The 17018-nt window shown below is 57.5% G+C and overlaps 2 protein-coding genes across 2 annotated transcripts; one reads left to right on the top strand and one right to left on the bottom strand.

Moving 5' to 3' along the window:
* Positions 1-1294: 1294 nt before the first annotated feature.
* Positions 1295-14681, top strand: EMWEY_00022550 (hypothetical protein, conserved; the record flags this gene model as incomplete). The annotated part of the gene is made up of 6 exons (XM_013480692.1): positions 1295-4572; positions 5027-5449; positions 5729-8890; positions 9343-11773; positions 12194-12541; positions 12639-14681. The coding sequence occupies 6 exons, from the start codon at positions 1295-1297 to the stop codon at positions 14679-14681; spliced, it is 11685 nt and encodes a 3894-aa protein (XP_013336146.1).
* A 739-nt stretch (positions 14682-15420) lies between these two features.
* EMWEY_00022540 (hypothetical protein, conserved) lies at positions 15421-16799 on the bottom strand (the record flags this gene model as incomplete). The annotated part of the gene is made up of 2 exons (XM_013480691.1): positions 15421-15825; positions 15978-16799. The coding sequence occupies 2 exons, from the start codon at positions 16797-16799 to the stop codon at positions 15421-15423; spliced, it is 1227 nt and encodes a 408-aa protein (XP_013336145.1).
* Between the last annotated feature and the right edge of the window lie 219 nt (positions 16800-17018).

The raw sequence follows: 17018 nt of genomic DNA, 5'->3' as shown, positions 1-17018 counted from the left end.
GGCCTCACCAGCCTTTCACCATCATGGCGTCATTACTCCTTCGTCAGTCGGGTTAGCGGGTTCCTCCGCCCCTTCTGTGTCCCTTTCGCAGAACTCCTGTTTTGCATGCTCCATCTACTCGACTTCGCCTAATGGAATCTACATCAGGCTTCGCCCCTGTCCCCTGTGGGGCCTCTTCATATTCAGCAGCCTCTTCATGTGCCGATCTGATCTCACGCTTCAGAGTCCTACCCCACCTCGGGGAAACTGCTAGCGCCACTTCGCGCAGAACCCCTGTATACTCATATGCATAACTTACGTCGCGTACTCTCTACTAACGGATTCCGTGCCGTTGCCTTCTCCACTCTCCATTTCGCTAGCTCGCTGGCTGGCTCACGCCGACTCTGCTGCCTTCTGTTCAGTCGGAGGTGGGCAGATACTATACTTGTGATAAACTTGTACCGTGGCGCTTCGGTTGTGCTACGGCTGATTCTTATTATACATTCCACTATAGAGAAGAGGTCACTGGGTTGGACCAGCCCCCAAATGTTTTGCGCAGCCGTCCTAAGCTAAGCTAATTACTCCTAGGTCAATACTTAAATTCCAAATCATGTTCGAGTCTGTATTATAAACAAGGGAAGTTCCCAGGAATAACAGAACTGTGTTCTGAATCGACAGCGGTCATCGCTGGGTGCCAGTGCCCAACCTACAGGATTATGGGGGGGGTTCAAATGGGGCGAGACAGTCAGGAGCCAGACCTATAACTGCCGTCTACCAGAGTCGTATTCATATACATAATACTCCTATATAATAATAATTCTATGTCCTACACAATTACATCTCTAAAGGAGCATACCTGGTACCCAAGTGGTGACTAGGTGGTACGCCACACTGCCGATAGTGGCCGCCGGCGGGGGCAATACTATTAACCTGTGGCTCCACTTACGGTACTCGATTCTTAGAACATTTAGCAGTATTAATTCCTTTTCTTGGTTGCTAATGTCATAATCATTCTCTTTGTGGTCACTGAGCTACTAGAGATCACGCCAGAGCCACATTGTAGTGCCTGTGCACTACACTCTCTGTAGGGCCCATAGCGGGTCGGCCTTCCTGTGCTTGTTTATTTTGCCCTCCCAATATTTTCCATGGCAGGAACAAGAAAGCTTTGACGATTTGAATGTGGCTATTTTCATCCTCATAGAAGGCCCACGGCCCGCAGGCTCCTCGTGGGAGTTGCGTGCACAGGGGGCCCCAACTCGAGGGCCCCCATTTCCCCGCACGCCTAGTCTTGCGCCTTCCGGCTGTATTCACAGCTATGACGGAATCTACGGATCTGGCTCAGAAGCTGCATGCAGCAGCTGATGGATTTAGACTGGGAAAGGGCCACAGCGAGGGCCTCCTCAGCTGGTTGGGGCCCCTGCTGCCTGCCCTGGGGCACCCCGAAGCCCCTGTGGTACAGCAGAAGAAGCTCGGCAGCAAGGCAGCAGCTGTACGGGAGCACCAGCAGCACCTGCTGCTGCAGGAGCAAGAACGAGACCTCCCCAAGCAGCGCCAACAACTGCAGCAGCTTCTAAAAGTATATGCGGCAACCTCTCCGGCATGCATCGAGCTGCTGGAGCTCGTGGATGTATGCAATGAGAGGCTACTTCAAAAGGTAACGGAGGTGGGCCGCACCGGCCAGAGGGGCCTGCCGGAGGGTATTAGTCCTGCTGCGGCCCGGATGCAGCAGCAACAGCAACAGCAGCAATTAGTGCTCCTGAAAGGGGCAGATGAGGCGGAGGAAGCAGCACGTGCAGCACAAGTTGCTGCCCTTATTGCAAGTGCGATTATCAGAGAGGAGAGTCTGGATTCTCTCCCATCTGCAGCGGCTACACGTAGTCGACTTGCTGCTGCTATTGCTGCTCCCTCGCGGCTGCTGTCGTTCAGTTCCGTGCTGCTGCCATTCCCTACGGCAGCAGGCAGTGGGAAGCAGCACGCTCTGCTGCAGTTATGCATCTGCAGGCTGCTAGCGTCTGCTGCTGCTTTTTCCCCAGCAGCAGCGTGGCGCATAGCCTCAGCAGCACAGGGTGCAACGGCAGCAGCAGCAGCAGCAGCAGCAGCAGCAGAGTCTCTTCAAGGGGAAGGTGGTGGTGTACATGAGAAGGTCGTGCAGCAGCATCCTCTCCAACGGGCCCTCATCTGTCTGTGTGAGGGCCCCTGCCACCGCCTGCAGCCAAGCGGAAGCAGCGGCACAAACAGCAGCAGCAGACGCAGCGGGGGTTCTGGAGACAGCAGCCTACTGCCCCCTCCCCCGAGAGCGCTGGGCCGTTTGTGTGGGTGCCGCCACTGCGTCGAAACCGCAGCATCAGCAGCAACAGCAGCAGCAGCCGGAAAAGGCGAGGGAGTAACGGGAGATGACAGCAGCCCACAGCTTAAAAGAAACTGGCACAATGCCTGGGGTCCCTTCTCTGTGCGATGCTGCTGTCTTTCCTGCTGCGAGGAGACAGACCCCACAAACCATAGTAGGAGGAGTGTGTGTAGAGGAGGAGACCAGCATGCAGCAGCTGCTGCAGGTGCTGCAGAATTCGGGGGTGGTGAACATTTGGCAGTAGCAGCAGCAGCCGCTGCTGCTGCGGTTGCGGGTGTACGTGCAGCTGTGCGGCGGTTGCGCACACGAGAGGCCCAGGAAGGCCTCGGAGGCTGTGGGGTGGTACCCATTCGTTATGCGCTGCGACAAGAGGTTCTGAGGCTGCTGCTGCTGCTGCTGCTTCACTCGGATCCGCTGGTGAGCAGCGCTTTGCTGCAACAGCGGAGACGGCCCAACCCGCAGCAGCAGCTGCAGCTGCAGCACCAGCATAAGGGTTCACGGGATGGTGTTGGAGACCCCAGCAGCAGCAGTAGCAGCAGCAGCAGTAGCAAGCAGGAAGGCGGTTTGGCCCTTGTTCGCGCGGCGCTGCGGGGGCTGTCTACTGACAGAGAGCTTGACGCACTGTGTTTGTTGGTGGGGTTGTTCGAGCGCTTCAGCACTTGTCGAAAGAAGGGGCAATCTCCGGAGACAGAGGCAGCAGCAAGGCGGCTGTTTCTCGTTAGCGGAGGCGGAGGCTTCCCTGTGCCGCTGCTGTTACAGAGGCTTGCTGCCAAGGAACAACTGAGTCACTTGCTGCTGCCCCTGCTGTCGCCATGGCAGGACTGCTGCAGCTCCACTGCAGCAGCAGCAGCTCCTTCAGCAAGTGCTGCCGCAGAAGCTTTAACCAGCGATCACGTGGAACCTCTGCCTGCTTACTTTAGCAGCGCGTGGACTGTGCAGCGGCTGTTGGGGTTTCTGTTGCTGCAGGCACTGGGTCGAGGGGATTGGAGGGGGCCTTCTTTGTGTGGGGCCCCTCAGGTGGCAGCGGAGCAGCAGGGAGGAGACACCAACCGACTACGAGCTGGTGTTGCTTCGCTTGTCTCTGTCGCTCTGGCTGTGCGCCCCGTTCATATGCCGCCGCAGCAGGAGCTGCTGTTGCAGCTCTTTAGGGCTCACCCTGCTGCAGTTGCGCCCTTCTTGGCTCGGATAAGTGGAGTACTGCTAACACCGCGGAAGACCTCTACGTTCGCGCTGTCGTGCCTCTTCCTCTGCCGCCTGCTTGAAGCCCCCTTGTCCTCCACTAGACTCTCCCTATACCAGGCGCAGCAACAGCAGCATCTCCTAGGGAGGCCGGGAGCTGATCAGGGGGAATCGTGCTCGCTGCCTGGGCTAGAAGGGGAGAGCGAGCAGCAGCAGCAGAAAGAAGACGCGGACTGCTTTGGGGAACTGGAGCCGTTGCGGCGACAGCACGCGCTTCAGCAGCACGAGCAGCAGATGGCTGTGCAGCAGCAGTGGAGGGCTGTAGGGCTGGCGGTGCTGCACGTTGCTCCCCCAGTGCTGCTGCTACGCCAGCACCTTTCCCAATGCCTGCTACAGCAAGACATTAGCCTAGCCTTTTTTGGGGTGTCCGTGCTGAGGGCCTGCTGTCACGCACTTCGCTACATGCACGGGGCATTGAAGCACAACCCCGAGCAGCAGAGGCTCTTTCTGACCCAGGTGGCTCCCCGTCTACCAGATGCGAAGACACTTGTTAACTCTTTGCTGCGCCTGACCCAGCATCACCAAAAGCTGAAGAAACAGGAGCAGCAAATGCGCCAATCGGAGCATAGACTGGGCCTCGAGGAGGCAGTCTTTCTTGACTGTTGGCTGTCGGACGAAGCCCTGGCGAGGGCAGCAGCAGCTGCTGCCGCTGCTGCTGCTAAGGAGCAGCGGAAGCGTGACGTAGAGAGCCTGCGGCAGCAGGGGCCATCGGAGGCGAGCGACGACGATCAAGTTGAGGTTCATGTGGCGGGAGTGGAGCGGGAGAACGCAGACAGAGACAACTCGGAGACCCTTGTTGCCCAAGAGGAGGCCTCTCAGGAGACACCCCAGCGCACATATGACGCAGACAAGGGGGTGCCTCTGAAGGATCTGCTGCAACTCTTCTTTAGACAGGGGGCCCCTGTAAGGGACGGTCAGGAATGGGGGCCTAAAGAAGCTTGCGGATATAGCCTGACAGGGCCTGACGGGCCAGATTCCGAAGATATTTTCTTGCAGTTTGCGCTAAGGTGAGCTACACAGAGACAAGCATATCCAATGTTGCGCATTCCAACAGCAGTAGAGACACAAACGGAACAGACAGAACCCCCCCGTGCACTGCTTCCGTGGCCACGGCGTCTCTTGCTGTGTCTCTCGGCGATGTCGACCGCTTAGCTTAGCACTTCCTTTCGAGCGGCTGCCGCCCTTGGTGTAGAATCCTATTTGCATGCAGCCCCTGGAGGGAGGGTTGTGGTTTCCGGAGCTGCTCGTCTTATGAGCTATTAAGGCATCATCAATTCACACAACGCTGCACGCAAAAAAGCACACCTACAGTCACACGCACATGCATGATCCCTGTCATGTAGGGGTGAGCGACTGTAGTCGGTTTGTCATGGGTTACGTAGCAGTCACTCATATTACCCGTCGCGCGTGTTCTCCTGTGGGGCTGCTGTGGGACTGCGTTGCTTTTCGGGGATGCCCCAGGTGTCTGGACAGTGCAGACGCATATCAAGATATGCTGATGCCGTCTTTTCCTCTGGAATGGGGCAAGCTCTTGTGTACGTGGAAGGCGGGGGAGACATCGATCTCCATAGGGGCCGCAGGGGCTACAGGGGTACCTGGTCGGTTGCAGCTTTGCTGTTCCTCTCCCTGCCTTGCAGCAGACATAACTCATCTAGGGGTGCAGGCACGGGGAGGGGTGGACACATGGGGTGACGAGATAGCACTTGGCACTCCAGTTTCCAAGCAGCAGCAGCTACTGCTGCTCCACCTGCTGCTACAATGGCACGCCGACGTGCAGCGCAGCAGACAGATGCTTCCGGACAAGCAGGGCCCACCGACAGTAGAGCTGTCCCAAGATTTCCTTGTCTGCCGTCAACGGAGTTCGCCGCTGCACATTCTTTTGAGGTGAGTGGCATCACCCTTGGGACTGTAGCTGGTTTGTCGACTCGAATGTATCCACTCCGGCAGGGGAGAGGCTGAGCTTGTGCCGTTTCTGGCGGCTCACCAGGTGTTCAGGCAACAGAAGCTGGAGCTGCAGCACATGTAGCTCTTTACTACATTTGCAGGAAGGGGGAGCTGGCTCAGTGTCTGAGGTCGTCACGATGCAGGCGTGAAAGGGCGAGTGCATGCAGCCGCAGAACTTGCCGTCGAATATGCAGGTGCTTGCGGTGCTGGTGCCTGCAGGCTGCTTCACAAAAGCGGGCTATTTGCGGACTTAACTGTGGGGCCTTCTTGTTTAGACGAGGCAGCGGTGTGGCTGGCATCGCTGGAGGACAGCGCCTGCTTCCGCTGCAGTGCCCTCTACTTCGTGGGGCTGCTCCGGTTGGCAAGCGAACGGCGCCTGAGTCTCCTCGCGTACTGCCAGGAGCACCTGGCTGGAGAGGCAGCGGCGAGACAGGAGGATGCGCGGGGACACGCAGCAGGTGCAGCAGCAGGAACAGAGGCAGGCTCTAATCTGTGTTCGCTTTCTGTGTTTTCTTTGGCGGTTTTGTCTCACTTGTCATTGACCCCGCGCTGCAGTGGGGGAAGACTATTGTTTGTGGAAATACCTCCTTTTGGCGTTGGGGCCCCCCGCGAAAGTTGCTGGGGCTACTGCTCCCCGCTGCATGCAGAGGAGCTCTGTGCTGCGGCTTTGGCGGGGTGGGCCGTGCAGGGTTTCATGCGTTGTTGTATGTTGAGCCCCTCTTGGGGGCCTCCACTCCTCCACTGCCTGGACGCTGAGGGCCCTTGGCGGGTTGTGGGTGCTGCGCTGAACGTCGGGGCTTCCGCGAAGCCGGACCAACAGGAGCAGCGGCAGGAGGAGGAGGAAACGCAGCAGGAACAGCAACAGCAACAGCAACAGGCGGAGGCCGCCAGGGCTGCTGCAAGCCAACACCCTCAGTACGAAAGTGTAAACAAATGCCGCCGGCGGCTCCGGCGATTCCTGAAGGCTTCCAGCAGCCGAGAAGGGGGACTGCACGATACCCAAGGTCCCGAAGAAGAGGGGAGGAAGCGATTGCTTGACTCACAACTTGGCATGCTCTCTGGGGTTGTTCGTCGCCAAGCAGCTAGATGGAACCCGTATTCTATGCGGCCGGCAGATCTGCTGGAGGTTTTCGCAGCCCAGCTACCAGGGGCTCAAATGGGGCCTCTTGGAGGCCCCGCAGCAACTGCAGGGTGGATCAACGGCTTGGGCCTTCTGAGAGCGCTAACGCAGCATATCGCGGAGGTGTTGCTCCCCGCGAGTTGCGGTGGGGTTGTCGAGGAAGCAGCGGAGGCTGGCGGAGAAACGATGAGTGAGAGACTCTATCCACTTCTGGTGCAGCTGGAGGCGGTCACCCGTCACCTGAGGGACGCAGCCATAGGGATGGGAGGCCTTCCCCGTGGCTACCCCTCCCTATTGTCACCGCGTGAGACTTTAGAAGCCGGTCCTGCAGGACAGCTTACTCTGCTGTCCGATGTGGTTAAGGTCTCAGAGAAGCTGCTTCGCTTTGCTGTCAAGGCCATCGGAGGACTGCAGTCTCCTTGCACCCCGGAGCAATCCCACCAGCACTTAACTCAGAACGGGTGGCAGAAAAAGCGAATAGAACACCAGAAAGGCATCAGCGGGGGTTCGAGTTCCCACATGGAGGCTCTCAACAAATGGACAGAGGTGGGGGCTGTGTTGATCTGCCACACTGCTAACCTGCTGCAGGCGGCCGCTGCTGAGGAGCATACCCTGGTTGCAGAGCCCTCACCGTGGCAGAAGCAGCAGCAACTGGCGCTGCAGCGGATACTGCGGCGGGCGATCGAACTGGCAGCGACTTTGCTGCAGGCATGGGATTTGCAGAATCCGGATAACTGCGCGCTCTCTTTCCGTTGCATGCGGCACCTGGACCTCGCCGCCAGCCTTCAGGCTTGTCCTCCCGATGGGTACATCACGAGTGGGAAGTCCCACGGATCGACCCAAGACAAGCAGAAAAAAGGCGGACGAGACCAAGAGGAGATGGAGACACAACAGTGTCAAAAAGCACAGACGAGATGCCAACGGGAGGAAACACCCGTCGGGGACCAGCTACTGGCTTTGCTGCACCACCTCACAGCGGCTGCAAGGCCCTTTGCGGGAGAGGATGGAGAGCCGTTGCTGCTTTTGGCAGCAGAGGCTATTGTATGCCGTAAAGGCGCGACAAATGCAGCAGGAGCACCTGCAGGGCTCGCGCATCTGAGGTGGCTGCTTCCAATGCTGTTATTCTGGGGACAGGAGGAGGGAGCAGCAATAGATACTCCTGCCGTGCGGTTGACAGGTGCTGACCGGATCTTTGGCCTCTCGCTCGTGCTGCATGCATGTGGCGCAGCTCCAAGTTCGTCGGCCGAACTCCTCCAAGCTCCAGCACTCCCTTTAGTGCAGCACTTGCAAGCACTCTCTGACAACAATGCGCTGCGCCTGTTCAGCTTCTTACATGGCTTGTGGGAGGGGCCAAATGAAAAGCAACGAGCTGTTGCGAGTGCTGGTATATGCTCTCTAGCGCCAGAGAAAACGTTAGATATAGTCCATAAAGCCAGGTCCTGCCATTCGAGAGACGCTTTGCTGCGATCAGCAGAGAAGGTGATGGTATGTCTTTGCTTACAGATATCACCTGGGGGCACAGCAGTTCGAGGAGACGAGGGTGCAGTAGCAGCATCAGCAGCAGATGCTGCCGTGGTCTTCCGGCAGGGCCTCGTTAGGACGCTGTTCGCTTGCTGGGACCAAAGTCGGAGTTTCCGGAGTGCATGTATTCGCCTCTTCCTGCCTTCGGAAAGTGCCGAAAACTCGGAGGAAACGATCCATACCCTGGTCCACCCAGCGGTGCGTCTCGCACTGCTGCTGCAGTGGAGGGATCCTATGCAGGATTTACATGAATCCTTTTACCCGTCTGTCACGGCTGCACTGAGGCGCTGCCAGGGGGCACTGCAGGGGGGTGACAACAAGGCCGATGCAGAGAGCAGCAGCAACAGCAACTCACGCAAGCGGCGAAAGGCTCCTGCTTCGAACCCCAACCCGGGAGGAGTTGGCTGGGCAGGCGACGTAATGGAGGCATTAAAATGGTCGGTATTTGCCAGGGATAGCAACGAGGGCCCTAGCGGCAAGCGTGTGCGAGCCAAGGGGGCACCATGGCAAGTGGCCGCGTTATTCCTTAATGAGGGACCCGAGGGTGAAGGCCTTTCTACCTGCCTGTTAGCTACGGAGGCCCCTATTCTGTGGGCAAAGGCTGTGCAGCACTTTCTCGCTTCGCTTGCCATGCAGCAGCCGGGGAGAGGCACAGCCCTTGTGCGTCTCAGTGTGGAATTGGCGCGAGAGCTCGAGGAGCTGGCGGGCAGTCTTGAGGAGCCTTTTGCCATCGAAGATGGGTGAGTGCTTGCACCTTGAGCCTACGTCATTTCCTTATCTGGCTTTGCTCAAGGCGCGAAGCCAGGGAGCCTCAACTCACAGGCCTAAACGATGGCTATGGCTTGGGAGATGCAGCACCAGCTGGCAGCACCAGGGGCATAGGGGGGTACTGGTTAGTCGTCGGCCAATAAAGAGCCACAGAACTATAGCGGATCACCTTCCCCATCCGATACAAGGGTTTTGGATTTAGGGCCGTGGGCGTACTGTGATGTGCAACGGTTGCCCGTTGTAGCTGCTGCTAGGGCAGCCGATCTTCTTGCCGGTCGAAAGGAAAGGGCTCTCTGTGGGGCCCTTCTGGGGATGGAGGCAGCGCGTACAGCCTGGAGCAAGTCAGAGTTACTGTCTGTGGTTTCCGGCCCGTCTTTACGTTTAATAAATTGTGGTTTACGGTATGTGGTGCGTTTGGGCGCAGGTGGCCGGTGGACGGATGGGCGCGATATCAGTTATTGTCCGTGATGTTGCACGCAGCTGGGAGCGGTAGTAAGAGCTGTGTAGATGCATCCGCTGAGGGGCTGCGTGCTGTGGGTGCCGCTCGTGGGTGTCTCGGAGCAGCGCTAAAGGACTTAAAGACGGAGTTGGGAGAGCTGCAGGAGGCTCTGGCTGGGTCGGGGGACCTGTCGGACGAAGCGGTGTATTCAGCAGCAGGCGAGGATGGTGCAGCAGCGGCTTCTGCTGACCTGGCTTATTACCTAGGGGCCGTGTGCAGGGCCGAGCAGCTAGGTAAGGTGATTGTGCACGCCTTACAGCCAAGACGGGCCGCTGGAGACGCCTGTCTCACAAAAGAGCAGAAACAGTTCTTCAAAGCTCTGAGGCCCAAGGCTCAATCAATCGCCAAGGGCTTTCTGGAGGCGCTGGGCAATTCGCCGCCAAGTGCAGCAGTTCACTGCGGTGCGGCCGCCCTGTTGAAGCCGCCTGCGGTTGTTCGGAACTTGGGTTTGTCTCCTACCGGAGTTATTACTGAGGACCTCTTGGCTGTCCAGGCCTGGGTCTTTCTTATTCTACCGGCAGTGCGGCTCACCATGATGGGGGCGTCGCTGTCTCCATCTCCAGATGCAGCGGCGGCGTACGCCAAGGAGGCCGCACGACAGACGCTGTCTTGCCCAGCTCTTGCAGCCCTGGGCAGTGCAGCTAAGCAGACAATTCGGAAGTCGACGGCAGCTTTGGGACAGAGGATCGGCACAACAGCAACAGGGCTGGCAGTGGTCTTGTGTCCTCTGCTGCAATGTCTTTGTGATGAGCTGCTCCCCGCAGCAAATGTGCATTTGCAAGGGACAGACGAAGAGCTCCAAACCGCAAAGGGACTGAACGACGAGCAGGAAAATGAGGAGGAGCCTTTCTGTCGCGTTTCGGAGATGTGCCCCGACTTGTTCGAGGCTCTCGTCCAGCTGTATGGGGGGTCCACCTCCCGCGTAGACAGCTACATCTGCCAAATACTTACTCTAGACAGCGCCGGGCCGCATCTAGGTGGGCGTGCAGAGGAGCGGTTAGTGGAGGCGGAGGGGCTTGAGGGGCCTGTAGACCCGGACCATGCCAGCGGCTCCACACCGCGGGAGACGGAGGGAGCGACAGACACGCCGGATGGAGGCAGCTGTGAGGTATTTGGCAGCGACTACATCTGGATGGCGGAGTTGCCAGACTTCCGGGAGGTGTGTGTTGACGCAAATGCACAGGCGTCAGCAGCCTGCGACCGCATCGTGCAACCTGTCAGTCTCTCCCTTGGAGGCCCCTGCGACTGGCTCGCCCTTGACCCCCGGCGAGTCAAGGAGACACTTGACGCGTTTGCCTTTCACTCCAAGCTGGTACAGCCGAAGCGATTTGCTTTGGGGCATCAGCAATGCATCAACCGATGGAAGCTGGCTTCAGCAGCTTCACCTGAGAATGAAGAGGTGCAGACGCAGGTGCAAGTGCAGTTACTGGGGGCCCTGAAGGCTCGGTCGAGTGTGACGCGAGAAACAGAGTTTCAGGAAACGGAAGGGAGTGGTGGTGGTCGGCAGACCTCTGTCGGGGCCTCAGAGCTGTCACGGTGTCTGGAGGCCCTCGAGAGCAGTTATGAGTTAAAGGCTGTGCGGGACGCTTCGGTGGAGAGCAGCGCTTATGATTTGAGCTACCTCATACCTTTCTTGACTGGGCGCCTGACGGCGGCGTGCTTTGTTTTGCTGTGGAGATGGCAGCGTCTCCTGGAGGAGGAGCAAGAACACCAGCAGCAAACACGTTTGCAGCTGCAACAGCACCTGCAGCAGCAGCAGCAGCGGGAAGAGGAGGAGGGCAAGCCCAGTGGCCCCTGCGGCGACGCACTAATCGCTTTAGGCTTGAACCGTCCCGTATGCGCAGCGGAGGAGGCGCGCCGGGCCTGTGGGGTGGCGGGCGCTTGGCTACGGTACTTGGAAGAGGCAACACCAAAGCTCGAGGAGGCGGCTGGGAGCATGTCTGCCCCGGAGGGCGCTAAGATGGAGCCGGCTGGAAAGGGCGAGTGTGCCAGTGGGGCGCAGCCGAAGGAAACACCGGTAGATACGGGGCCTGTGGCACCGGAAATTCCCGCACAGCAAACCAAACGACGCAGGGAGGACGTTTGGGAGATGGATGAATTTAATCCTCAAGAGGTGCAGCCAGCTGTCACGCGTGTAAGCACGTTCTTGAAGGCTGCGCGGCGCATTGGAAGACTTTGGAAACCTTTGCTCGCCAACGCCCAGGACGGACAGGCACATGCTGACGCACAAGATCAGGAGACAACAGCACGCAAACTTGAGGCATGGGGGGCCGTTATCGACGACGGTGATCAGTGGCTCAGCAACTTCGCCTCTGGCGGCGGTCTCCAACTCCTCATTATGGCTCTTGGCTGCCCTGTAAGCCCTCTGACACTTCTCCCTTGTGCCCAGTGTACATGCTGCTAGCAGGATACCCAAGGTGCACACAAACTGCATATGCGCTTTATAGGGCAGGGTACATAAAGTGGTCGCAGCATGAACATGATGAACACAGATTCCACATCGATGCAGTTGATAAGAAACACACAAGAACACTGAAAGTGAAGCTAAGTTTTGAGACTTGGTCCACTGAGCACTGTCCTTTGGTAAATACGTATTTTGATATCCATAACAGCGCCGACACACGCCTGTCTCTACCCCGCACGGTTCCCTGTCTATGGTAGCAAACGATAGGCAGCGGCAGAAGTGGTGCATTGGTTAATGCAGTAGTACCTGAAGGTGGCGTATAGCGGGGCTCGAGAAGAGGAGTCTCTTGGTTGTCCTCTGGTCTGTTTGTAGGATTCATGTACGCGGGCGACAGCTGCCCATGGGCTCGCAGTGTACACGCATCTGCTCCAATTGTCGGCAGACCGGTCGTTGCTACGTCACTTTGCCGAGGTGCACGCCTTCAACATGCAGAACCGTAAGCGACATTCGAGTGCTGCTGCTGCTAAAGCTCGAGGCTCCCGGTGGCGGGAGACGCAGCACCGGCACAAGGCTGCCACATTTGCTTTCCGCGAAGTCAAGGAGCTCCTGACTCTTCTCACATCGCTCATGGCGTCGATTCAGCAGCAGCAGCGGCAGCCATCCTCAATATCCGCAGCATCTGCAAGGCATGGGCGGTTGCAAGCCAGCGGGATTTTTCAGGTAGGTTAAGCGGAGCTGGGGGATCACAACGGCCTGGTGCTCTTGACGTTGGGAGAGTGTAACTGTTTTTCCGTGTGTTTTTGCCATTTTTGTACAGGCTGTCTCGCCCGTCACATGCAGTTTTGCTGCTGCTGCCGTGCCGCTCCTCTTCCTTCCAGACCTACCGCTGTATCCCGTGTTAAACTTTGCGCTGTTGAAGCATCCCGCGGTTTCAGTGTTGTTGCAGGAGCCGTGCATGCCCTTAACTTTGGCCGCTTTGCGGCAGCCTTTGTTGGGTTCCGATGGTCTGTTTTCCCGTTTGCTGCTATGCCCTTCCGCTGCAACGTCAGCAGAGCAGAAAAGGTTTTTGCTGTTAGTGCTTAAGAGGGCGATGGCGGTGTCGCAGTGTACCGCCGACGGCTCTGTGGCAGTCAGCAGCCGCCTGCTGCAGGCCCACAGAATATCTCAGGCGGTGTTGCCCCCGCCGGCGCTGCTTGCACTGTCTGCCATGCCGGTGCTTGGGGATATAAGCCAGAATGCTTCATTGAGTCGCAGCTTGCTGGATGCTCTCTTGCTCTCAACAGCAGCCCCAGCCTGTCTAAGTGCCTGCACTTGGTGGACTGCACATGCAGCCTTCTCACGAACAGCTGCCCAAGCTGAACTCTGCTGCGCCCGCGCTGCAACGGAGGGCCCTACAAATGGCCACTCAGGGGCTTATGTCCAGCCCCCACTCGCCACGGTTAACGCCCAGCACCTGCTGCAGCGATATGGAATCTTGCAGTGGCTTCGAGCACAAGTGGAGGCAGTCTTAACGTCTCTTGGGGCCTCGCCTCGTATTCGTAGAGGCACGGCATTTTCCGTAGCGGGGGGCTGCGCATCACTAGCCAGCCAACCTGTTCCCCCCCCGGTTCATGCAGTGTCTTCTTCAACCAACAACAACCAGCTCAATCACCAGCCCCACGCTTGCTTAGTGGATGACAGAGGCCAGGCTGGAGGTTTATTCGAAGCAAGCAGGATGGAGGGTGGTCACAGGGCTGCGGTTCTGTCCAAGATGGTGCCTCCTATGAGGGACTGCACGCGGTTGTTGTGGTCCCTGATTGCCGGCTCTGCGCTGGCGGCTCCCTTTCCATGTTTGCCATCCCCCCGCCTTTGCGTTAGGGGCAGCAGCGTCTGCTGCCCAGGAGACGGTGTTGTTTCACAAGGTGTGCAAACTGCAGCGGTAGAGAACATCAATTGGGGGACTAGGGCGTTGCACGCAGATTGCAAGGAAGCTGGCGACTGCGGTTCCGAGGGACAGGCACCATCTGGGGAACGTCAAGGAGCAGAGGAAACAGTGCACTGCGAGCGTTTCTGGCCTCTGGAAGAAGGCCCGGATAATCTACCTCTACTACATGCCGCACTAAAGGCGCGGCGCCAACTCTTCAAGCTCAGGCAATCTGCCGAAAGCAGTGAGAAAGAGGAGACAGGTGCACGCGGAGAGGCAAGTCAAACAAGCCCCACCACTGGCATTGGGAATGGGCTGCGCCGTGCCCACGCAGCTCGGCATCTGCTCCTGGACCTTTTGCAGGGACTGCAGAGACTAGCCCGGGCTTGGTTTATCTTTGGAGAGGCTGCAGGTGTGTTTGTGAGGGCTCGAGCCGGCGAAGCCGGAAGCATGTTGGGGTGTACTGTCACACCGAATTTGGTATCAGACTTGCTGGATGCGTCGGTTGCATGCCTGTCAAGCCTGTGGGCGTTGGCAGCGTGCAGCCAGTCTGTTGGCTTGCTTGAGGAGGACAATGATGCTTCACAAACATTAGGGCCACTCCAGAGGCAACACACTCTGCAGGCGTCTTCTTGTTGTGGGGACATCCTCAGGCTGTGTGCCTGGTCAGCGGTTCTGCATGCAAATACCTCCCGTGGACGCACGCAACAAGGAGGCGCGTGCAAAGAGTTGAATCCTTGCTGGTATCGCTGCAAGCCTCTTTGGGAGACAGTGTATTTTCTCATATGCGAGAGAGGGCTCGGGTCACCTAGCTGCCCTAAGGGGTCCTGTGAGCAGGCCGACGGAGTAACAGGTAGGAACCGCTGGGTGCGACTTGGATTGCAGCAAATCCAACGATTTTGTGGAGCGAAGAACGAAATGCTGCAGCAACTCATTGCCGTTGCAGAAGGGCTATGACGCAGCTGCTGCGTTTTTTTTCAACTGAGGTTCACTTTGTTGGCGAAGAAGAGAGCCGACACTAGCGGACACTACGACGCTTGAGGCATCAAGTATACAACCAAAAGTTTGCAGATGAGATGGACAACATAAAGGCAAATAGAAGGCTCAGTACAACATAAATAAAGTAGGCATACGTCGTAACAGAAGAAATACAAGAACACAGAAACCATGCATGGGCGCCTGTACAGGCGTTTCACACTACCGAACGTTAAACAAATACAACAAACTAGGTCTATACATGTAATAAAACGACAGCGCCGATTGACAGACACACCAAGGCGACGGCTAACTATGCCGTGCGGGCATAAACAAACGCCGGTCCCTCTTCGTGACTACAGAGGATCTTCTTCAACAAGAGCGCACGCAGAGCATGCAATAAGCAAAATATTCCCAAGATGGCTAAATTAATTGCACGGGGGCGTGCATGGCAGACCCCAGCGCACTGCAACAGAAGCCTTGAGCTAAAGGCGCATTTTCTGTTAGTGAAGTACACTAACCGCACTCCCCTTACTCAGGCCCCACCTGGACAGCGAAGAGCAAACGTACGCCCAGAGCAACAGCCTACTACTACCTGCGAGGCCGTTCGTGGTTCGAAGCGAGTTCACCAGCCTTCCAACCCAGTGGGCCGTTAGAATGCAATGCGTGGCTTCTGCTGCGAAGGCAGACTGCACAGTATAGGGCGTACTCCTCCGCAGCTCTACGTGCAGGCACCAAGGTCTCCTACACGTTCTTGCATAGAGAGGGGCTCCTGCAGCAGTCGCAGTACGCCCTGTTCGTCAAGGACCCACCAGGCCTGTTCTGGCAAGACACGAGGAACCAAAGCAGGCGAAGTCTTATTAAGCTCATTGCCCTGATTCTGAACGGGTGTGTCTCCGCTCGAAGCAGCAGCTGCTCTGGCCAACGACACAGACGCCGGCATGTCTGGAGAAGAGGAGTTGGTGGCGGGGGGTCTGGCGGCACCAAGAGAAAAGCCGCTAGGTGTGAGGCTGCATCCCCACTGCTGCTGTGTCTTCTGCTGCAACCGCCGATACGCAGAAGCGCAGCAACGAGCAGCTAACGTGGCGAAAGGAAACGCGCGAGGCGGGACGGTTTGGATCGTTATCTGGGCACACAAGGTCACGCATGCAGGCGCCTCACGCGAGTTCCCCACATCTCCTTGCCAATCTTCAGTGCAGCAAGGCAACATGTACCAATTACCAGAAAAAGAGATGCACATCTGTAGCGGGACGCACACTTGAGATAACACAATCTTACCAGTCTGTAACTTTCCTGGTGCCAAGGCAGTCTGCCCGCTGCATGAGTTGTCTTTGTCCTGGAGTTCTCGCAAAAGACTTCACTCAGTAGGTGGAGCTGCTGCAATGCCTCCACGACGCTGCGATGTAGCTGCATGCGCAGCCGGGTAAATGCCTTAGAGACGCGTTCCCACTGCTGCTGCACCCAGCTTAGCTCGCGGGGTCCGGTGCCTTCACCTCCGGTGCAGACGGCCCGCTCTAGAGTGGGAGGTAAGAGGCCTTCTTCTTCTGCCCAACTTGGCAGCAGCGAAACCTGCAAAGACAGAGATGTAAGTTTTCTGTTGCTTCCGTGGAATATACCGCCCCCAAGGGACAGAACCGGTAAGGTGCGAAACCCTTCAGGGCGGCTCTTCGGCCACTCAAGGCCTTCCGGCGTCTTTGGAATGTCAAGTGGCAGAAAGGGCGACAGGGCAGCCCCCTCTCGCAGGCGTTGCTGCACCAACAAGAGCTGTTGCTGCCACTCATCGAACTCTGTAGCGTCCATCGTCGCCCCGAAACTGTCCGCGTGCATGATACAAGCCCTGCTGAGGGCAGTGGGGAATAGCTTTAACAGCCCATCCTTCTTGTCCTGCTGACGCAGAGCCTCTGGGTGTTCCGCCCACTGCTTCACCGGAGCTCCAGGGCATGCTGCTGCGCTGGTGAGTGGGACTGCGGGCTGCAAAGCTGCGATGCGATCGCGGAGGACCTGGGCGTTGTCGATTAGGTAGTCGTCAAAGAGAATGGCCGCAGTGCGCCGAGAGACCCCAGGCAGTCTGGTGAGATCGTGAATGCCAGCTTCGCGCATAGAATTCCGCCTGCATGTAGGGGTTCAGCAGAAATCAAATGAGATAATATGTAAAAATAGCTAATGCAGATGCACATGCGTTGCTGTTCAGGTTCATTACCACTCCAGGAGCTGCACCTCTACATGCTGATGTAAATATACATAACCTTGCACGTACATATGCTGGTATATTTCCACGCATACCGCATGCGACGAACCATATATATATATATATATATT

The sequence above is a fragment of the Eimeria maxima genome, genomic scaffold (assembly GCF_000499605.1).
Source record: "Eimeria maxima Weybridge genomic scaffold, Emw_scaff221, whole genome shotgun sequence".
Classification (NCBI taxonomy): domain Eukaryota; phylum Apicomplexa; class Conoidasida; order Eucoccidiorida; family Eimeriidae; genus Eimeria; species Eimeria maxima.
This window is presented reverse-complemented; position numbering and strand designations above follow the sequence as displayed.